Consider the following 23,986-nt stretch of genomic DNA (forward strand, 5'->3'; position numbering starts at 1 on the left):
TCTGTTGCTGTCATGACTATATTAAGGTGACACAGGAGACAAAGCCTGGCTATTTACTCTATTTGTGATGTTACTTCCATTTCAGAGGGCAAATGGGAGCCCATCTATCTCCTGTCTCAGGGAATGCAAACTGGAGGCTAATTTTAAATGTCCAGCCTGAAGCCCATCTTTTTTTCATCCCAAGAAACAGGAGACCAGTTGTAAATACCTAGCCTGGGGCCCATCTACCTCCTGCCTCACTATGATGGTGAACTGATGTAAAAGTCTTTTTCTGCTACTTTTTAAAATCTACTGAAGGCCTTTGTTTTCAAGAATCCTCTAAATTTTATTAAATTTATAAAATAAAATTAAATTTTATTTAAATTCCTCTTAAAGGACACAAGAATCTTTGGAAGTCATTATTAACAGAAAGAGTTGTAAGTTATCATTTAGTAAAAATGTTCCTCATTTTTCAGATAAGAAAACAGAAGTTTGCTTCAGGTCAGAGTCACATGATTTTAAATAATCACTCTGCCTTCTACTTCTGTGGGAGATCTGTTCTTATGACCAAATTTTCTTCCTCAGCCCTGGGTTAATTCTTTTGCACTTAAATGTGACTCTTAGAACTATAGTTTGGAATGTGTAGAATGAAAGGGAATTTAGTTTCCAGTCTTCCCAAGACTGAAGTGATAACCTGTAACACTGTCAACGTTTCCTTATTTTTGAACAAGTCCACAAATATTTGTCGACCATGTCCGAGGAACGAAGTTTGCAATTTCAGAGAAATGTGCGAAGAGCCATCTCTCAAATATTTGACTGATAAACTGGCACCTCGCATATGTGCGACAACGGAGAAAGTTCTCGCTTGGCTAGACAAATGGGTGTGTTTATTATTCGCTTTAATAAGCCTTAACTCCTCCTGCGGTAAGAGTTCTTTGCATTTCCTCGAGCAGAGGCTAACGACGCGACCCGGAGTGATTCTTTTCTGACGTGGACTTTCTAATTACGTCAGGCCTTCCTGAAGGCTCTCCTTGAACAGCCTTTTGTGTGGGAACGACGGCAGAGGCACTGGCGGGTTTCCAAGCTTTCTCCTTTATAAGGCCGCGAGCCGGACCACAAAGCTAGGTGACAGACGCCCGCGCTGGGACCTCCGCAGGCTCCTACCGGAGCGCGCCTGCGTGCCGGGGCTCCTTTGTTGCTCGGCTGCCCGAGTCCGGCTGCGCGTGCGCGGTGGGCAGGCGCCGACAAGTGCGCTGCACCGCGGGCGCCGGCTGGGGGCGAGCAGATCTCGAGCAGCAGCCGCCGCCGCCGCCGGCGCAGCCGTTGCGACCGTATCAGCGGAGTTCAGAGGGCCAGGCGGCGGGAGGCTTCCTCACACGGGGGCTGAGATGTCGTCCACCGCGGCTTTTTACCTCCTCTCCACCCTGGGAGGGTACTTGGTGACTTCATTCTTGTTGCTCAAATACCCGACCTTGCTGCACCAGCGAAAGAAGCAACGATTCCTCAGTAAACACATCTCTCACCGCGGAGGTGAGAGGGGTCCCCAAAAACCAGATGGCGGAAGTGGGGGAGGCTCCCCCCACCCTACCCCCCGGTCCCGCGATTGGAGCTGAGGCTCCTCGGCAAAAGGCAGGCGGGTGGAAATACGTGTGAATCTGAGGAAGGATGGGCGTGTGTGAACTGAGGGTCCCCTGGAGGTAAAGACAATGTGAAGGGGAGGTCTTCTGAAGGAAAGAGAGGGTCTTGAAACTGAGCCAAGGTGGGAATCTCTTGGGGGCAGGGAAGTCAGGGGTTCTCCGAAGGAGGAAGGACCGGGGTGAGAATGAACGGTAGATGGGAGACTTCTCGGCGAAGGGAAGGATAATCTCAGGGTCGCTTCCCTGCAGCGGAGGCACCAGTGGGGAGCCCCGGGCCGATCCGCGGGCATCCTGCCGGGGGAACCCGGGAACAGACTTGTTCCGAGACAAGCCAGTGGCGGAGCTTGTGGGAAGATGGGGCGAACTGCTTTCCAGGGCCGAGGAGCTGCGTGAACGTGGAGCGTGGTGCAGCCCGGGCATCCGCAGTCCCTGGGGGCCGGTCCCAGTTCTCCACCCCTCCATCCCTCCTCCTGAGCAGGGTAACTGAGAAGAGGGGGAATCCAAGTTCCCGAGCCGGGGACACTTCCCAAGGTCACAGTTAGAGCTTGAGCTGGACTGGGACAAGAAACGGGGGTGTCCTGATTCCCAAGGCTTCAAACCTCGCACCTATTTTTTTTTTCCCCAACCCCACCTTGCACCCCAGGAGTGACGTGTGGATTTCCAAAAAAAAAAAAAAAGATTGGGTTTTGTGACAGGACCTTATTGTTTGAAGACAACAAAGAAGTTTCTTTTGAAACAGTGCCTTGCCAGAAGGAACCTAGATAGTTCCCCCTCTCATTTCTCAGACAGCAGGCCACATCTTTGCCTCTTCATTATTGTGTAATAATATGCTTTTATTTTCATTTCAAGTATGATGTATAAGATGTTGTAAGTTTGGATTATTTCATTCAGTTTTAGCTGTTCTTTAGAGCTGAATGTTAAACTAGGTTAAAATTGCTTGGAATTTACTTGAAATGGTAAATTCTAGGAGTTTACAGTCAAAAATTTAATTTAGTACCATTACTCCTTTTGTTAATAAAAATGGGCCAGGAATAGTCAGTCAGTTCAGTCACTCAGTCGTGTCCAACTCTTTGCAACCCCATGAACTGCAGCACACCAGGCCTCCCTGTCCATCACCAACTCCCGGAGTTTACCCAAACTCTTGTCGATTGAGTCGGTGATGCCATCCAACCATCTCATCCTCTGTGGTCCCATTCTCCTCCCGCCCTCAATCTTTCCCAGCATCAGGGTCTTTTCAAATGAGTCAGCTCTTCGCATCAGGTGGCCAAAATATTGGAGCTTCAGCTTCAACATCAGTCCCTCCAATGAACACCCAGGACTGATCTCCTTTAGGATGGACTGATTGGATCTCCTTGCAGGCCAGGAATAAGGTTTTAAATATCACAGAAGTACATTTGCACGCTGCTGTAAAATCTGTATAATTTTATCAGTTAAACAAACGTAGGACTTCCCAGGTGGTCCAGTGGTTAGGACTTGCACTTCCAATGCAATGAGCGTGGACTGAAGCGACTTAGCAGCAGCAGCAGCAGCATGCCCTGTGGTGTGCCAAAAGAGAAGATAAAGTACTAAATAGTGACTTCAATGGTTATGCTAGTCTCCCACTCATGAAAACTATCAAAGATTTTAAGGGATCTATCACCAGCTAAATGACATGTTAGTTCTCATTTGGTTTACCTATATTTTAATAGATACAGAAGTAAACTGTAGGTAAAGCCAAAATACAACTTTTGTGTTTGAGTTGTCCCTGTAGAAGTATTTTCAATGGTAGTAGTCATTACCTGCTGACTTTTAAATCAGTAAATCAGTGTTTACTGATTTAAAAAAAAAAAAAGTATGCTTACTAAAAACCCAAATCAAAACAAAATAAAACTAGATCTTCTTAAAAAGCTTTCTAAACTGTCATTGTGGGTGATCTAGATTTTATTTCAGAAGAAATAATATTGTTAACTCTGTAGGATATGAAATCTATGTACAGTCCTGAAGCACTTAGTAAGTTCCTGTGTGATAGTGCTTAATATATTTTTTGTTGAGTATGTATATCAAAGAATACAGTTGAACCAGAGTGATAGAGAATATATTTACTAAAAACCACTTTGGAACTCAAGATAGTAAGTTTCTGGAAAATAATAGACTAGGAAGCAGTCAGCTTCTACTTGCTTTTTATTTTTCTCTTGGACACTGATAATAGCAAGTGGTGCTATCTGTGCATATTTCTCCATGCATATCATCAACATTGCAGATAACGTATTTCATGTAACCCAGGTGTATAACCACTCCAAGATTGAAACATTGATCACGATAGGTGTATAAAGTATATACACCTGAATTGCTTTAACTTAAAAAAACTGTTACTGTATACTGTTATGTCTCTATAAAAGCATTATCACCTGAGTCAGATTCTGGATCTATAACTAGTTAGCCTTGGGAATAAGCTTCAGTTTTAGTTTCCTTATCTATAAATGTAAACCATTTACCTTGCTTCCCTTTGGGTTGTTATGAGGATTAGGTGTACAGAAAGCACTTTGAATGCCATAGAATTGTTTAGAAATGTAAGCATGGATACATGGGGTCACATTCATATTTTGCAATAGAACTTTGACTTGAATGAGGAAAAAATGAGATCACCAGTGTACTTAATGTTTTCAAAGTTTTAATGAACACTTTGGCTTTTTGCTGATTGATTGTCCTTGAAAGTAGAAAATGCTTTGTTTTAAAAATTAAATGGTATAGGCCTGCTTTGTTCTTACCTAGGTAACACGTAGGTTGTATTGCATTATATTGTGGTAGGATATCTGCTTCCCTTATTAGACTGTGAGTTCCTCAAGAGCCGATTTTAGATTTTATTAATGCTTGAGTCTCTAGCCTCTAGTACAAATTGTAACCTACACTTAAAATAATAGCTTATTGTCTGCTAATTATCTACTTTGTGCTGGGTACTTTCCGTGTGTTTCCTAATCTATTTGTCCAAAGAACACTTTTTGTAACTACAGTGTATTGATGAACCCACTTCAGTGTTCTTGCCTGGAGAATCCCAGGGATGGAGGAGTCTGGTGGGCTGCCGTCTATGGGGTCGCACAGAGTCGGACACAACTGAAGCAACTTAGCAGCAGCAGTGTATTAATGAAATACCAATAAGATCAAAGATGTACGCCTTGGATTAAATCAAGAGCAAGCCATACTCTCAAAGGCTATTTTTATTGTTTCTCAATGACATTGTGAATTTTAATATTTTTGACAGTTGCGTAAGTAATTCATGTTCATTGTATTAATGGAAAATTTGGAAAATAATAGAAATGAAAAAAGAAAAAGTAGTTCCTAAAACTCACTATCCGTAGACATAATCTTTGTTAACATTTTGAAGTACATATTTTAAGTACGTATTTTGAAGTATTCCCTTTTAAAATATATTTTTAAATATATCCTTTAAGTACATATTTTACTACCCTTGGAATCATACTATGTATATACTTATTTCAGATGCCCACTAAGTTAACTAGAGTTAGGATAGCAGGGAAATAACTTTCTCATACTTCCTAACCTATTTCTATGGACCAATTAAAATAAGCAGTAGGGTTTACTAGGGTTCAATGGCAAAGAATTTAAAAAAAAAATCAACTGATAAAATCCTCACCTGACCTTTTAATCTTTCACCCATGGTTACAAGGCAAAGTATTGCCCAAATCGGGGCATTTTGCCACAGATTGATTTAGCAGGTGATAAGTTTGAGGGTAAATATTGCTGATGGACACTGGTTATTTCTGAGTCCTAAACTTTAATTCCTCAAGGAGGAAATTGAAGCATCTGTTTGAGTCTCAGAGTGTCACTAGAAGTAACGTTCTGCAGTTGCACCCTGAAACATATTCTGCACGGCAGGGTATCAGTTCTTTTCAGCTTCTCTGTTTTCTCTGCATTCCTGTTTTCAGGGAAATCTTCCTTACTTGTCAGTGAAGACTTTTTTCCCAACTCGCTTGTTCCTACTGATATCTTGCTAACAGTGGAATCATTCATCCTTTATCTTCCCAGGTGGCATTAGTGGTAAAGAACACACCTGCCAATGCAGGAGGTGTAGGAGATGCGGGTTCCATCCCTGGGTCTGGAAGATCCCCTGGAGAAGGAAACGGTAACCCACTCCAGTATGCTTGCTGAAGGATCCCCATGGATAGAGGAGCCCGGCAGGCTACTATCCATAGGGTAACAAAGAGTTGGACATGACTGAAGTGACTTAGCATGCACACATTTTCCTGCTTAATAAAGTAGACTAAAATGTACAGTTATTTTCAGCAATGGCTGTGCATATATATTAAACTGTATACATATATCTTAAACTATATACAAACTTGGAAAAATTGAATGTCGTTACAGAAAAATGTGAAAGTATAATCAGATAGATAGCAAAAAACACATGGAAAAGAGCACACATGAGGTGATTAGTTGGTAAGTGCTGCCACTGTATCAATATATACTTTGAATATCATCCTTCTGTGCTACTGATGTGTTTAAATTTTTTCTTATGTCTGCAAATATAAATCTCGCTGATATTTTCCCTAAAAAAAGAATTCTGCAGTGTTCAGGGATCCCACATATTGAGAAATGTTCTTTTGTATATACCATCTCTAGTCCTTAAATGGAGAAGGCAATGGCAACCCACTCCAGTACTCTTGCCTGAAAAATCCCATGGACGGAGGAGCCTGGTAGGCTGCAGTCCACGAGGTCGCGAAGAGTCGGACACGACTGAGCGCCCTCACTTTCACTTTTCACTTTCATGCATTGGAGAAGGAAATGGCAGCCCACTCCAGTGTTCTTGCCTGGAGAATCCCAGGGATGGCGGAGCCTGGTGGGCTGCCGTTTCTGGGGTCGCACAGAGTTGGACACAACTGAAATGACTTGGCAGCAGCAGCAGTCCTTAAAAGCTCTTTATACTCTTACAGCAATCATATATACTGTTTCCAAGGTGCACTATAAATATTGAATTAATGTGTGAGTTTAGAAGTGAAGGAACTCAACTTTGTTGCTTGATTTATTGAATAGCTCCTTTTTAAGTTAAGATAGGATGATGTCTTCCAACATTAAAATGTTTTATTTGCACTAAACTGTCTTCTCCAGTATCAGAAAATATTTAATTTGGAAGTTCTTTTGTGGCTGGAGCACATGGTCATGTTTGTCATTGGTTTTATAAACATCACACACATATAGCATGTATACAAAAGATGTTGATGGTGGTGATTGGAGGCTAACTGTAAAATAGGTCTAAACGGGTCTACAATGTTTACTGAATGTTGTTGTTGTTTAGTTGCTAAGTTGTGTCTGACTCTTTTGCGACCCCATGAATTATAGCCCACCAGGCTCCTCTGTCCATGAAATTTCCCAGGCAGGAATAATGGAATGGTTTGCCATTTCCTTTTCCAGGGAATTTTCCCAATCCAGGGATCGAGCCCACATCTCCTAAATTGGCAGGAAGATTCTTTACCTCTGAGCTACCAGGGAAACCTTGTTGAATGTTTACTGGTATATAAAACATTTGGGAGGTAAAAAAGGAAACTGAACAGATATTTCTTTCCTTTTCTGTATTTACATCTAACAAAAAATACAAAAGAGAATGTTTCCTTTACTTTTCCTATCCTAACAGATATTAACCACTCACAAAGTAACTATGAAGCACTATAAGAGGAAAAATTAACACTGAATGAATTGGAAGGTATAGCTTTGTATAGTGTTGGGAAGTGATGGTTTCTCAAAGAAATAGAAAATATGAACTGGTGAAGAGGGAGGCAGGAGGACATGAGCAGAGAAATTATAAACAAATTATAGTAGAAGAGCATGTAAAATATATTCTCATTCTCTACTACATTTCATAATTAATTAAAAATTAAACTTGTTTCCATGTAGAGTGGTTATTTGCAAAATCAGATATTAAGCCAGACATCCCCTGCTTATTGAAGGAAAAGAAAAACTAATAGCAAGCGTGCTTTATGAATGATGTTACGATAATTGGCAAGAGAAGAAATTCAAACCATTTCATGAGAGAAGAGCTATCACCAAATAATTCCTTAGAGAGGAGTGGCAGACTTTTAAATTAGTCCCTTAGTTACTCCCCAGGCTTTCACCATATGAATCTAACAAGTAATTTGTGGGTATTATCGTTGTGGGATTTATCTTCAAGCTTTGCAAGCAAGTATAAGAATATGGAAATAAGGGACAACATTAATAATATATTTGTAAAGCTGAAATAAAGAGATATATGACTGCCAGCATAGAAACTGCAGCATAGTTAGTAGTAAAAAGTGTGGGATCTGAAGTCATACTGCTTATGCTTGAATCTCAGTTCCCCTTGTTGGCTTATGTGACCTCACCTAATCTTATTTCTGGAGATAGTAATGCTTGGCATGATTGTGGGCATTTTAATGAAATAATGTAGAGAGCACTAAGCACAGTATCTAGCTTCTCTTAATTATTAATATCTTGACCACCTTTTTAATATTTTATTCAGTACCAGCTATTTCATAAACTTGTAAAGTAGATCAGAGGTCTTAAGTAGTAATGTTTGCATACTTAAGTTTTTTTTTTGCTATAAGGAGCTCATGATTTCAGCCACAGTCAGCTCCAGGTCTTGTTTTTGCTGGACTACGTAGAGCTTCTTCATCTTCAGCTGGCTCACATCATGAACTCCTTTTTCAAAATTCAGGCTTAAACTGAACAAAGTAGGGAAAACCAGGAGGCCATTCAGGTATGACCTAAATAAAATTCCTTATGATTATACAGTGAAAGTGACAAATAGATTCAAGGGATTAGATCCAATAGAGTGTCTGAAGAACTATGGACGGAGGTTCGTAACATTGTAAAGAAGGCAGTGGTCAAAACTATCTCTAAGAAAAAGAAATGCAAGAAGGCAAAATGGCAAATAGCAGAAAAAAGAAGAGAAGTGAAAGGCAAAGGAGAAAAGGAAACATATACCCATCTAAATCCAAAGAATAGCAAAGAGAGATAAGAAAGCCTTCTTCAGTGATCAATGCAAAGAAATAGAGGAAAACAATAGAATGGGAAAGACTAGTGATCTCTTTGAGAAAATTAGAGATACAAGGGAACATTTCATGCAAAGATGCCCACAACAGAAAATAGAAATGTCAAGGACCTAACAGAAGCAGAAGAGATTAAGAAGAGGTGGCAAGAATACAGAAAAGAACTGTACAGAAAAGGTCTATCATGACCCGGATAACCATGATGGTGTGATCACAAATGACTAGAGCCAGACATCCTGGAATGTGAAGTCAAGTGGACCTTTGGAAGCATTACTATGAACAAAGCTAGTAGAGGTGATGAAATTCCAGCTGAGCTATTTCAAATCCTAAAAGATGATGCTGACAAAGTACACATATTGAGTGCTGCACTCAATATGCCAGCAAATTTGGAAAATTTCAGCAGTGGTCACAGGACTAGAAAAGGTCAGTTTTCATTCTAATCCCAAAGATGGGCAATGCCAAAGAATGTTCAAACTAGTGTACAGTTGTGCTCATTTCACACACTAACAAGGTAATGATCAAAATCCTTCAAGCTAGGCTTCAGCAATGCATGAACCAATAACTTCCAGATGTACAAACTGGATTTAGAAAAGGCAGAAGAACCAGAGATCAAATTACCAACATCTGTTGGATCATAGAAAAAGCAGGAGAATTCCAGAAAAACATCTGCTTCCTTGACTACATTAAAGCCTTTGTGTGGATCACAACAAATTTTGGAAAATTCTTCAAGAGATGGGTATACTAGGCCACCTTACCTGCCTCCTGAGAAACCTGTATGAAGGTCTCTGCTTTTTATTTTTGTTAAAAAATATATATGTATATATTATACATATATATGTATATATACAAAAGCTTTTCTACTACACCTGATAAAGGCTTGAGAAAGAATATAAAAAAAAAGATGGGGAAATTGGAGAACATAAACTAAATGAAATGGGAGCACTGAATATGAAATAGAAAAAGTGAAACAAACTAGGTAAAAGATCATCATATAATCCAGTTGTTTTTAAACGTGACTGCTCATTAGAAACATGTGGAGCTCTGGAGAAAAAAAGCAATTCGTGAGCATTTGTATTTTTCAAAAAATTTCAAGATAATTTTGATATGTATCTGGATTTTAAAAAGTGATTATAGGTTTTTCTATTAGATCCTAGCTTTGGTGATATAGAGTTCTATTATTTTTCTGTTGGCCAATCAGGATATTAATTGTTACATAATCACAATAGTAAAAGATGTTTATCAGTTTTTACAATCAATAGCCAGACAAAAAATAAAAGATAATTACAATTGCAAGCCATAATGGAGACATGATTAATTTAACAATATAAAATAATTACATACAATTTGAGGGGATCAAGCAGAGTGATGTGATAAGTGGAAGTGCATACATGCACGTTTTCATCCACCCAGTCAGTCTGTGTCTTTTGGTTGGTGCATTTAATCCATTTACATTTAAGGTGGGTATTGAAATGTATGAACCTATTACTTTTTTCTTAATTGTTTGGGGTTTATTTTATGTTCTGTAGGTCTTTTTCTTCTCTTGTTCTTCCTGCCTAGAAAAGTTCCCTTAGCATTTGTTGTAAAGCTGGTTTGAATTCTCTTAACTTTTGTTTGTCTGGAAACCTTTGGATTTCTCCATCAAATCGGGAGGAGAGTCTTGCTGCGTAGAGTATTCTTGATTGTAATTTCTTCCCTTTCATCACAGTAAATATATCATGCCCTTCCCTTCTGGCTAGCCTGATTGGAGTTCCCTTGTATGTTATTTGTTGTTTTTCCCCTGTTGTTTTCAATATTTTATCTGTCTTTAATTTTTGTCAGTTTGATTATGTGTTTTGGTGTGTTCCTCCTTGGGTTTATCCTTCCTGGGACTCTGTGCTTCCTGGACTTGGTTGACTATTTCCTTTTCCATGTTCAGGGAGTTCTTAGCTATTATCTCTTCAAATATTTTCTCAGGTCCTTTCTCTCTTCTCCTTCTGAGACCCCTATAAAGCGAATATTGGTGCATTTAATGCTGTCCCAGAGGTCTCAGTCTGTCTTCATTTCCTTTCATTGTTTTTTTATATCCTCTTGTGTGGCACTGGCAGTTTCCACCATTCTGTCTTCCAGGTCATTTATCCATTCTTCTGCTTCAGTTATTCTGCTGTAGATTCCTTCTAGTGTATTATTCATTTCTGTTTGTTCTTCAGTTCTTCTAGGTCTTTGGTAAGCATTTCTTGCCTCTCTCAACCTTTGCCTCCATTCTTTTCCCGAGATCTTGGATCATGCAGCAGTAGCAGTAGCAGGATCATCTTCACTATCATTATTCTGAATTCTTTTTCTGGAAGGTTGCCTATCTCTACTTCATTTAGTTGTTTTTCTGGGATTTTATCTTGTCCCTTCATCTGGGACATAACTTTCTGCTTTTTCATCATGATTAACTCACTTTCTGTAATACAGTTTTTGTTTTAGCTGCTGTGAGACTGTGCTTCTTGCTTCTTCTGTCTGCCCTCTGATGCATGAGGCTAAGAGGCTTGTGTAAGCTTCTTGATGGGAGGGTCTGGCCATGAGAAAAACTGGGTCTTGCTCTTAAAGCAAGGTGGGCAGAGCCTTGCTCACTAAAGCTTTAATCCAGTTACCTCCCTCCCTGATAGTTTTTTGGTCTGAGGTGACCCAGCCCTGGGGTCTACAGGCTCTATGGGAGGATTAATAGTGAAGTCCAAGAAGGCCAAGGGGGACCTTCTAGTGCCTCCGTCCCTGTGGTGAGCCCCTGCTGACCCATGCCTCCACAGGGGTCCCCCGACATGAGCAGGTAGTCTCCTGTGAGGTCACTGCTCCTCTCCTCTGGGTCCTGGTGTGTGTAAAATTTTGTTTGTGCCCTCCAAGACTGGAGTCTCCGTTTCCCTCCATCCCCTGGAAGAGCTCTAATCAAATCCCGCTGACCCATAAGACCAGATTCCCTGAGAATTCCCAGTTCCTTTGTCGGATCCTCAGGCTGGAAAGCCTGATGTGGAGTTCAGAACCTTCATAATAGTGCGAGAACGTCTTTCGTATCATTGTTCTGCAGTCTGTGGGTCACCCACCCTGCGGGTATGAGATTTGATTTAATTGTGATTGTGCCCCTCCTACTGTCTTGCTGCGGCTTCTTTGCCTTTGGACGTGAGGTGTCTTTTTTTAGTGGGTTCCAGCATCCTCCTGTCAGTAGTTGTTCAACAGCTTGTTGCAATTTTGGTGCTCTCGCAGGAGGAGATGAGTGCACGTCCTTCTCCTTGGCCGTCTTGAACCAGAAGCCAAGGTCTCTGCTTTTTTAACAAGCTGTCTAGGTTTGTCTTAGATTTCCTTCCAAGGAGCATTAGTCTTTTAATGTCATGGCTGCAGTCACTGTACACAGTGCTTTTGGAGCCCAAGAAAATAAAATGTCACTTTTTCTGCTTTTTCCCTTTCCATTTGCCACAAAGTGATGGATCAATTTGGAAACAGAAGTAGATGTTTTTCTGGAATTCCCTTGCTTTCTCTATGATCCAGCGAATGTTGGCAATTTGATCTCTGTTTCCTCTGCCTTTTCTAAAGGCAGCTTGTACATCCAAAAGTTCTCGGTTCATGTACTTCTGAAGCCTAGCTTGAAGGATTTTGAGCACTACCTTGCTAGCATGTGAAATGAGTGCAGTTGTAAGATAGTTTGAACATTCTTAGGCATTGCCGTTCTTTGGGATTGGAATGAAAGCTGCCTTTTTCTGTGGATTCACTCGCTGGTCAGGGAATAAGACCCTGCATGCCACAATTGAAGATTGTTCATGCTGCAAGTAAGACCTGGTACAGCCAAATAAATAAATATTTAAAAAGATAATTGCCTTCAAAAAGCCTTGTCAGAGTTCAGGTGGATGTACTAGAATTTTTTAAAATTACGATTTAGAAATAAAAGCTTTTTACACAGCGTGGGAAGGAGACAGAAGAATGAATTGAGAAAGTAGTATTGACATATATACATATTCATGGGTAAAATAGATAATTAGTGGGAAGCAGCTGTATAACACAAGGAGCCCAGTCTGGCACTCTGTGATGACCTAGAGGAGTGGGGTAGGATGGGGGAGGGGGGCTCCCAAGGAGGGGGATATGTTTATAATTACGATGGATTCAAGTTGTACGGCACAAACAAGCCCAACATTGTAAAACAGTTATCCTCCAATTAAAGAAAAGAAATTTTAATAAAAGCTCTTAAGAAAATTTTAGGAATGGCATACATGTAGTAGCACTAAGCTGAAACTCCAGTACTTTGGCCACCTGATGGCAAAGAGCCAGCTCAGTGGAAAAGACCCCGATACTAGGAAAGATTGAAGGCAAAAGGAGAAAAGGGCGAGGGAGGGTGAGGTGGTTAGATAGCATCACCAACTCAATGACATGAACTTGAGCAAACTCCGCGAGATCTCGGAGGACAGGAAAGCCTGGCGTGCTGCAGTCCATGGGGTCGCAAAGAGTCACGACCTAGCGACTGAACAACAGCGACAATAGCCCTAACCTTAAGTGTACAGCTTCATTTTTTTTAATGTATGTGTACATCCAAGTAGCCATTACTCAGATCAAAGTACATAACATTTCTAGAATCCCATAAGAACCCCTTCCCCGTCTACCCTCCTCCATCGCCACAGGGGACCACTCCTCTGACTTATCTCATTGTTGACGGTTTAAGACCGCGGTTTTCAAAGTGTGGTCTGTGGAATTCTGGGAGTCCCCAGAACCTTTCATGGGCCTGCAAGGTCAACACTATTTTTATAAGGCGTTTCTTCCTTTTTCACCTTAGTGACATTGGCGTAGTGCGTAAAACTGCTGTTGCTTTAGGACAGATGAAAATACTGGTACAAAATGTACTAGTAGCCATTATATTCCTCAGCATCCTGCACTCAGGCAGTTTCACATAAGAATATCTTTGATGAATTAGAAAGTTATTAATTTCATTGAAGTTCAACCCATGAGTATATATATGTAACTTTTAGTATCCTGTGACAAATGTTTTTGTGTGTGTGGGATTACACAAACACTTTTGCTGCATACTAAAGTATGTACATGATTGTCTTGAGGAAAAGCACTTGTGAAGTTGATTGAATTCTGAGCTGAATTAGCCTTCCCCCTCGACCCCGCCAAACATTTATACTTAAAAAACTGACACACTGGTTATTTAGACTTGACTACTGGACAGTTGTGTTCTTGAAAATTAATAAAGTGAGTCTTCCATTAGAAGAAAAATAATCTAGCTGCCTTCTGTTAAATGATTACATTTGGGCTTTTAAGCAAGAATTAGACTTTTGAAAAATATATCATCCACAGTGAGCTTAGTAGCTTTCCAATTTGATTTTCCTGATATAAGTTATTAATAAATGTGATGTTTAAAAAATATTGAATAAAAAAAATATTGTATAATGAAATGTGTCAGTCAGTATTTAGAAGATCAGCATGATTCAGTAAATCAATATTTTCCAAAAACCAGTGCATTTTATTATAAAACCATGCATGGGTGAAAGATCCATTCAAAGTTCAAGACGGACTAATTGATTTTCATGTAATGGAAAAAGTCAGTGATATGGTTCAGATTCCGTGTTACAGCCAACTTTTAAGAATCTACTATTTGTTGAATTTCGGTACAGTATCGAAGAAGAAGCTTTCTTTTCCACCTATCTATGTGAAGGTTGATATGTATGTTTGAAGCAGATATGAGAATCTAGCTGCCTTCTATTGTCAGACATTAAAGAGATTTGCAAAAGTGTAAAACAAATTCCACTCCTTAAATGTTTTTGGCAGTTATTTTTCATAAAATGTTATATTAACATATAATGGGTTTATTGTTATTTTCAAATAAATTTTTTTAATTTGGAAGTCAGTTTCTAATATGTAGCTATTAATGGATTTGTTGTTCAGTTGCTCATTCGTGTCCAACTCTTTGAGACCCCCATGGACTGCAGCACACCAGGCTTCCCTGTCCTTCACCATCTCCCAGAGCTTGCTCAAACTCATGTCCATCAAGTCAGTGATACCATCCAACCACCTCATCCTCTCTCACCTCCTCCTCCTCCTGCCCTCAATCTTTCCCAGCGTCAGGGTCTTTTCTCATGGATATAACCCACATAATCAAAAGCTCTTTGAGGTATTCAGTAAGAGTCCTGAGACCAAAATGGTTAAGAAATGCTAGTTTAAGGCATTAACTCTTTTTTTAAAAAAAATTTTTTGGAGTATAGTTGATTTACAGTGTTGTATCAGTTGTACAGTAAAGTGAATCAGTTATGCATATACATATATCCACTCTTTTTTAGATCCTTTTCCCATATAGAGTATTACAGAGTATTGCATAGAGTTCCCTAAGCTCTACAGCAAGTCCTTATTAAGCTCTACAGCAAGTCCTTATTAGTTATCTATTTTATATGTAGTAGTATGTATATTTTGAGAAGGAAATGGCAACCCACTCTAGGATTCTTGCCTGAAGAATTCCATGGACAAAGAGCCTGGCAGGCTACAGTCCATGGGGTCGCAAAGAGTCGGACACATCTAAGCAACTAACATACACACACAGTGTGTATATTTAAGTCTTCCAATTTAAACCCCCCCAAATCCCCTGGTAACCATAAGTTTATTTTCTACATATATAACTCTATTTCTGTTTTGTAAATAAGTTCATTTGTACCCCTTTATTAGATTCCACATATAAGCAATGACATATGATATTTGTCTTTCTCTGACTTCACTCAGTGTAACAATCTCTGGACCCATCCATGTTGCTGCAAATGGCATTATTTCATTCTTTTTATGGCTGAGTAATATTCCATTGAATATATAAGGATGAACTCTTGACTGTAATAAAGAGTTATTGTAATCTTGAGTGAGTAAAAAAAAATGCTTCATGGAGGAGTTGGGAAGTGAGTTCATTCTAGGATGAAGATTGGGATGCTATGGTGAAGAGAATTTTGGAGGGATATGGCATGTGTTTAAGGCTTTGAGTCTCTCAGAGGTTCAAGAGGGAAGGGAACAGATGTATGCCTATGGCTGATTCATGTTGATGTATGGCAGAAACCAACACCATATTGTAAAGCAATTATCCTTCAATTAAAAATAAATAAATTTTTAAAAATTGACCAAAAAAGTAATACACAGTCATTGTGGAGGGTTTGTAAGGCTAGAATAGTGTACATTAGAAAAGAAATCTTTTGTATTCTGACCTCAGCTGCTGGAAATAACTGATATTAATTTGATTTGTTAATTTTTTTTTTTAAGCTGCGGTGCGCAGCTTGTAGAAACTTAGTTCTGTACCCTCGGCAGTGAAATCTCAGTGTCTTAGCCACTGGACCACCAGGGAATTCCCATACTGATTGTTTATTGTACTCAAAGGCAAGGAAATTAAAAGGACACAGAAGTCAGCTTGAAAGAACTAATGATGATGACTTTGATCACTTAGTGAAAGTGGGAGATGCCAGACTTACATTGTGAAGTTATTACTCTTTTTCTCTTTGTAATTAGTATTTTTGTAGGAAAATACTTTAGAACTACATAAACACCCCATTCCTTATCAGACTTTAAGTCCATTTATTAAAACGGGTTCAGAATATCCTGTTTTGTTCAGTGGTTTAAAGTCTGTTACTGTCATCATTTTGATTTTAACATTGTCTCAGGTTTGGACAGTGAGAGCTTTTTCAAATTGGCCTCCGGGTCCTATTAACTTGCTTGCTTTCTGTCACAACAGGCAGTCAGTAGTCTAACCTCATCTACGAATAACCATTTGAGTACTTTTTTCTTTTTGGTGGTATTCTTGAGTGCTTTGTTCTTGAGTATTACCTGTGTATAACATATTTCCATAGTTTTTGACTAAGATAGGCACTGACTGGACTTTTAAAAATCAGTTAACCTAAAAAAGACCACTTACTTTGGAAAAAAAACTTTATTCTCTATATTTGCTTCATCAGTCTTTTGTTATACATCGACTCTACAAAAGTGAACCTAAAGTCGAAGAGGCTTTTTTCACAAGGGTGTCCCTTTCTCTCTGCCAAATTGATAGCATTTTTAGAACATTAGGTTAATATATTTACTTCTTCATACTTTATGTTTCTGTTCACTGTTAATTAGATTATGATAAAAATATAATCTAACAATATAAAAGAAGAAAAATTGAATACCCTTGCAACTATGTTCAAATGTTATTGTATATAAAACATTGTAATGCTGTTACTTGAACAGTACCATAAACTTGAAGTGCTTATTTTTGTTGAGAAAAAACTGTTTGGAAAAAAAAATTTCCAAAATATTTGGGAAAATATTTCCAAAGTATTTTTCCTGTGCATTCCATTAATCATTTAGTAATACCAAAATCTTTTAGTTTTAAAATATCTAAAAACTTATGGCTTGCATATTTTATGCTAATTGAGTCTACCTAGTATATAGTATTAGCTAAAAGAGGCAATTAGATACTTCTTATCTGTGTCTTTTTTTTGTAATTTCAGTATTACTTATTACTTCAGTAAGTGGAAGCACCAGTTACTATAATGATGGGAGTAGGAATAACAATGCAATAATTTTTAGTTTTATTGAATATTCGCTATTTCATTGAATCCAATGCCATTAGTTATGATGTGTATTTTAAAAATTAATTCATTTTAAGGATGGATATTTTTAATGTACTGTTTAACGCACTTAAAAATCACTTAGGTTCTTCTAACCCCACTGCTTGCTGTGACTGTGTTTTGATCTTTGATTCTTCCTGTGCAGTGCTGTGCTGTGCTCAGTCACTCGGTCGTGTCTGACTCTTTGCGACCCCATGGACTGTAACCGGTCAGGCTCCTCTGTCCATGGCATTTCCCAGGCAAGAATACTGGAGTGGGTTGCCATTTCCTCCTCCAGGGTATCTTCCCGACCTAGGGATCAAACCTGCATCTCCTGCATTGGCAGGTGGATTCTTAACCAAGGTGGATTCTTTACCACCGAACCACCTGAGAAGCCCTGATTCTTCTGGTGCCCCTAAAAACAATGCAAAATGCCATTACCTTCTTTAAAACACTTGTAGTATCTACCTCATATGTACCAAATGTATGATTTACTTGAAATATATAAGGTGAATTGGGGGGAAAATAAAACATTCAAATTAGCTTCAATTTAATGTTTTCACAGGTGCTGGAGAAAATTTGGAGAATACAATGGCAGCCTTTCAACAGTAAGTACATAAAAAGGCATTCTTTTACAGTTTATCATTAAAGTGATGATTCACAGAGTAAGGATAGTATACATGTAGCATCTGCTTGTGATAGTTATTTCTGTTTTATTAAAATCTTTTTTTCTTTTAGTTAGTTAGTCTGAAGTGTTCTAACAAGCGTTTGTCTTCTGCTTAACTGAAAAACTAGATGTGCGTGTTGGCACTATAGTGCCAGAGCTGAAAGAAGACGTTTGTAACAAGGCGCATACTGTGCATAATGCTAATTAGTCTCAGAGAGAAAGAGAAGAGGAAAACACTGTTACATTGGCTCTTGTTTATGTGTAGGGTTATGTGTCTACTCAGTAATTCTTCCACAGACCTCGACCTGTTATCTGGTCTTTCTTCTTTGAAGCCTTAGGAGTAATTGATTTTTTTTTTTTTAAAAAGGTAAATTATTTTTTCCAGTTTTTGAATTATTCATATTTCCCATGGAGGTCTTTTAGAGCACCTCACAGAGAAGCAGCAGGAGAGACAAGAACGAAAGCGGATTGCTACCTTGTTCTTGGTCTTAAAGTAATTGCTTATCATCAGTCTGTGGTAATGCTGAGAACACTGTTTTCTTTTCCCTGAAAAATAAGATAGGAAACTTGGTAAGTTAACCCCCATGAAAAACATTACTATGCATATTTACTAAGGAAAATATTTTCTTATATAATTTTCAACTATTTTTATGTACACAATTGGGGCTAATAAATCAGGATAACTTGGCTTAAGGTTTAGTTCTATTTCTCATCATCCAAAGACACTTGAGAGTTTTTTTCCTGTTTTCAGGTCCCGAGGTACTGCTTTTCCATAGTCATTTTGTCTAAATCCTATCCTTCTATATTTGGCATTGCTTATTCTTCCTCCTCTAAAATATGATGCCTTTTGACTGTAATCTCAAATCTCTTACAGCTCTAAAATGCAAATTCTTTCCTCCTGTCACTGATGGTGAAGCAGAATAATGTAAATTACTTTATCTTCTCTACTGAGATTATGTAGCTAGCTCCTGTAACAAAATATATGTTTAATTTTATGTGAACAATTTTCACTGTGATTCACACACACACATATACACACCCACACACACCTACATTGACTATCATTTATCAGATACTTTTTGCCTGTGATGTGGTGATATATTTTTACTTGGGGGAGAAACTGCTCATGACTGAGTGGTTTTAGCATTCTGTATGTAAAAGTATGTTATTTTGTAAGTTTTTCTCCATGTATTATTGCTAAATCTTTACCAGCCACTCTTACTTATGAAATTAAGACACTGAGTTGTATAATAAACTATTTCTAAGGATGATGCATTTGTATAATACATTATTTCTAAGGATGGTACCTAAATATTTTTTTTATCTTTGAAGATTTTGATCCCCTGAAAAATTTTTTTATATTCAAAGAATGTCTAATTTAGATGATTTTTACCTGCTGGATACAACATTTCATTTCCTGTCTTCAAGCAGTTTGTTTTTATATTGTTTTGTTCAAGCAGTAACTATTGAAAAGTACCACAGCCTTCTCTATCATGTGGTAGCTTTCTATAACTCTAGTTTTTTGGAGGTTTTTCTGGTACTTTAAAAGAAGAAAGCACCTCTTCCATATATTAAGGCTGTTTAACTCTTTTATTGTATGGCTGTTTGCTAATTGACTTTGGAATTTATATAAAACCTAAACCAAATAGGCTTTAATTTTAAACTTAAAATATTTTTGATGGTGGTGGTGGTAGTAATGATTTGGGTTTTTGTTTCTTTTGTCTAATGCATCAGTATATTGTCAGTAAGTACTTTTTATAATTGTACTTTCATTTATAAATATTTATTTATTTAACCACTAGGACACTTAGAAAGGTTTTCTTAAATATACCTACTTCATGAATAACAAGAAAAAGCTGTTTACGCATACTATTTTCAAAGTATTGTATACGAAAAAAATTAACAGTTATAATCCATAATTGGCAAAAGACAGACACTGTGCTTAAGTATGGTTTATCCTTGATAGGATAAGTAGTTGAAGAAGAAATAGTGAAAATACAATGAGCAGCTAAAACTTAGATCTTACTTGTTACATATATTTAAATCTTATTTATATATTGATATCTGTGTATACTGAAAAAGCATGTATATTATGACATGGAGGTAAAGATGATATTAAAGAAAGTATAAATAGTTGGTATGGGAAGCCTGGTTAAAATTAATCAGAAAATTGAAAAGATATCAGGACTAGAAAAGCTATCATTTGGTGGAGAAGAAGAAGCTCATTTTAAAAATATGAAATGTTTGAGGTTAAAACTTGAGGTTATATGGACAAGCTACATCTAGAAAACTGAAAGGACCTTAAGAGTATATGGAAAATTAATTCATTATGTATTTATTATGTTATAGTAGGGCTAAAGTAATTAGTACTGACAAAGAGAAATAATTATATTTCACAGTTTGTAAAAAGTTATTTAATCTGGCTTGTAAAATAATTTCATGGACTTCCCTGGTGGTCCAGTGGTTAAGAATCTGCCCGCCAGTGCAGGGGACACAGATTCGATCCCCGGTCCAGGAAGATTCCACATGCCACAGGGCAACCAAGCCCACATGCCATAACACTGAGCCCATTTGCCACAGCTAGTGAAAGCCACATGCAGCAATGGAGACCCAGTGCAGCCAAAAAATAGGTAAATAAATAAATTTGAAAATTATCTTACAGACACCTTAAGTTAGGAATTGGAGGAGGAAATGGCAACCCACTCCATATCCTTGCCTTGAAAATTCCATGGACGGAGGAGCCTGACAGGCCACAGTCCATGGAGTCACAAAGGGTCGGACACAACTGAGTGACTTCACTTTCTTTCTTTCTTAAGTTATGAATATGGCTCTTCTGGGATTCTTTGAGAATAAGAATTTTCCTTATTGATCTCAGTCCCTAGATCTAGCTCTGGTACTAATAGGCTCTCCCTAGTCAATTACTGAATGATATATGGAATGGAGCACTCAGGAACAAAGCTGACTATTAACAGAAGTTAGAGGCAGAACCCCATTTATAATAAGCATGGAACCGAAAACCAAAAAATTGTACTACAAAGATAGACACACACATACAGTCACACACACAGAGCCAGTAAACCCTTGAGTATGTAAAGTGTGGTTCTTAAGAGCTAATAAAACTAGGTTATTAAACCAGGCTGCTGTTGTGAATACCCACAGGACAGTTTGATCCCTGTGGTATTAATATGAATGGTAAAAGAAAGAAGCAAATTGTATTAGCAATAGCTGGAAGCGTAAGTTGGCAGACAATCAAAGTAATTAATCAGTGACCTGATTCTCATGGTAAAATTTTTTACAATGTCTAATTAATACAATACTAATTATCTCATCTCTGAAGTGGAAATAATATAACCTCAATGTTTTGAGGAATACATGAGATTCAAATGAATTCTTTAACGTAGAGTCTGTTGTAAGTTTTGACACATAGTTTTTGTGGAGTTTGAAGTAATTTCACTTCTTCTTTTAGAGCTAGAGTTTTTCTTTTCTTTTTCCAGAAATATTGAAATCTTGCCTTCCCTAACTTTTTTCTGTGTTTGTCATCAGCTTATCAGAAATTCAGCTGGGGTTGTCAGAGGTTACCGTGCCGGGTGGGGGTAGTCAGCCCAGAGGGCTGTGCCATGGCCTTCCGGAACATCGTCCCTCTGTCCCTGGACAGCCCAACCCACGCTGTGTGTGTGCTGGGCATGGAAAAAAAAAAAAAAAAGAAATTCAGCTATAAAATGTCTGGTGTTTCAGTTGAAGTAGATACATATTGTTATTTGTGGGAAAGTTTGAAGGCTAAAGTGATTTTAAAAAATAGTTTTCTTTTCTCGCTGTGTTCTAGCTATTTGTGTATTGAATTTGAGATGACTTTATTAGAATAATTTACAGATTGTCCTACATACACTTACTATTCTAAATTTTGATTATTAGCTGTACTCCTGCCTGGAAAATCCCGTGGATAGAGGAGCCTGGTAGGCTGCAGTCCATGGGGTCGCTGAGGGTCGGGCACGACTTGAGTGACTTCACTTTCACTTTTCACTTTCATGCATTGGAGAAGGAAATGGCAGCCCACTCCGGTGTTCTTGCCTGGAGAATCCCAGGGACGGCGGAGCCTGGTGGGCTGCCGTCTATGGGGTCACACAGAGTCGGACACGACTGCAGTGACTTAGCAGCAGCAATAAGAGGTAATCATAAAAAATATTTTTTGTATAATTCCTAAACATTTCTAAAAACAGCTAACATTTCAGCTAAAGGCAAACTTCATACTTAGAAAAATTTCTTAGGTAATATGTATAGGTATTTTTAAATACAGGGAAATATAGATTTAAATACAGGATAATATAGATAACCCCTGTTTTTACCCTGGCAGGCAGATTCCCATCCATTGCACCACTAGGGAAGTCCCCTTTTATTCTTAAAAAAAAAAAACAAAAACTAAAAGCTATATACAGTATAACAATATTTAAGGAAAATTTAAAATATAGAAAAATACATTTACCAACCTAAAACCTATTTTTGCCTATTTTTAGATTTTATTTTTACACATCTGTGGTTCTAGCAAACACACAATTGCAGTCTTTTCAAAGGTGGATGTTCTTTAGAAGAGGACACAAACGGTTAACAGTTATTTACTGTCTTGGTAAGAATTATATTAATGAGCCAGGTTTGTTTTTCTCTTAGCAGCTGGTGATAATCAGAGCACTAAAAGGGAAGATTATTTAAGAAGTAGGGGAGCAGTGTGAGACTTTGGCACATGGCAGCAAGTGACCATTAGTTCTTTTGGAGTGGGATGCTGATGGGGTTGGATTATCAGAGGTAGATCAAGTAAGACAGTTCTCAAGTAGTTGGCTCCAAAGATAAATTTTGTCAGGCATATAAAGTGTATACATACACACACACACTTTATTTTACATCAGAGGGATCATACCATGCCTACTTTTTTTTCATTTAGATATCCACAATGCTCTTCCATGTGAATGCTTTATTCTTTGACGTATGGTGTTCACTAGGGCTTCCAAGGTGGCTCTGTGATAAAGAATCCGCCTGACAGTGCAGGAGACGCAAGAGATACGGGTTTGATCCCTGGGTTGGGAAGATTTCCCTGGAGAAAGAAATGGCAATACACTCCAGTATTCTTGTTTGGGAAATCCCATGGACAGAGGAGCCTGGCGGGCTACAGCCCATAGGGTTGCAGAAAGAGTCAGACATGAGTTAGCAACTAAACAATTCATTGTGGCTTTGGATCATCACTATTGACCGATGCTAAAGCTGAGGCTGCAGTATTTTGGCCATCTGATGCTAACAGACAACTCATTGGAAAGGTCCTTGATGCTGGGAAAGATTGAGGGTAGAAGGAGAAGAGGGCGTCAGAGGATGAGGTGGCTGGACGGCATCAGCAATGCAATGAACATGAACGTGGGCATACTCTGGGAGATGGTGAGGGACAGGGAGGCGGGCCTGCTGCAGTCCATGGGGTCACGAAGAGTCGGACACAACTAGGCAACTGAACAACAATGATGGATCATCACTGATGAACATTTACATAGCTTCATTCTGCTCGTTTAGAAATGTGTGATTACCTGCAACATACCCAACATTGTGAACATTGGAAAATATGGAACAAATTCCCTTCCTCACTAGGAATTTAGTATCCAGTTGTAGTGACATGACCTTAGGCACAAACACTGGGAAACAATTTAAATGGATGGGAATATATTATACAAACTGTAATTTACCTACTTTTATGTTTTTTCCTTCCTGCTTCCTCACTCTGCTCACTCAGCTCTTACTCTTTCCATTCTTGAATTTTAAAGAAGGGAGAGGTTTCTTTTTTCTTAAAACTCTCTCCCTGCCCCACCTACGTTTACTTTCTTTTTTATCTTGAAAATGTCATCTGTGGTAGTTGATTCATAAAGTGCTGTGTAGGCTTTTTACATATACTGAGAGCTGTCTCTCTTCATTTATTAATTCAGTACATGCTGTGAGCAGCCCTGTGCCAAGGCACTAGGAATGCAACAGTAAATGAGCCATGGTCCAGAAACCCTTTCTGTCTAATTGGGCAAGTAGGGGAAGATAAATAGGTATATTCAAAAGAGTGCGGTAGGTACTCTGACGTAGTAAACACAGGTGGTACAGGAAGTCCTGGCAGTTTGG

General features: G+C 38.5%; 1 protein-coding gene across 1 annotated transcript in view; it reads left to right on the forward strand.

Moving 5' to 3' along the window:
- Positions 1–960: 960 nt before the first annotated feature.
- Positions 961–23,986, forward strand: part of GDPD1 (glycerophosphodiester phosphodiesterase domain containing 1) — a 50,678-nt gene continuing 27,652 nt past the window's right edge. Inside the window, exons 1-2 of the mRNA XM_027517327.1 lie at positions 961–1,509; positions 17,750–17,792. Of these exons, the coding sequence (XP_027373128.1) occupies positions 1,368–1,509; positions 17,750–17,792 (185 nt within the window). The 5' untranslated portion in view covers positions 961–1,367. The remainder of the gene's footprint in view (positions 1,510–17,749; positions 17,793–23,986) is intronic.

Source organism: Bos indicus x Bos taurus, chromosome 19 (assembly GCF_003369695.1).
Source record: "Bos indicus x Bos taurus breed Angus x Brahman F1 hybrid chromosome 19, Bos_hybrid_MaternalHap_v2.0, whole genome shotgun sequence".
Taxonomy (NCBI): Eukaryota; Metazoa; Chordata; class Mammalia; order Artiodactyla; family Bovidae; genus Bos; species Bos indicus x Bos taurus.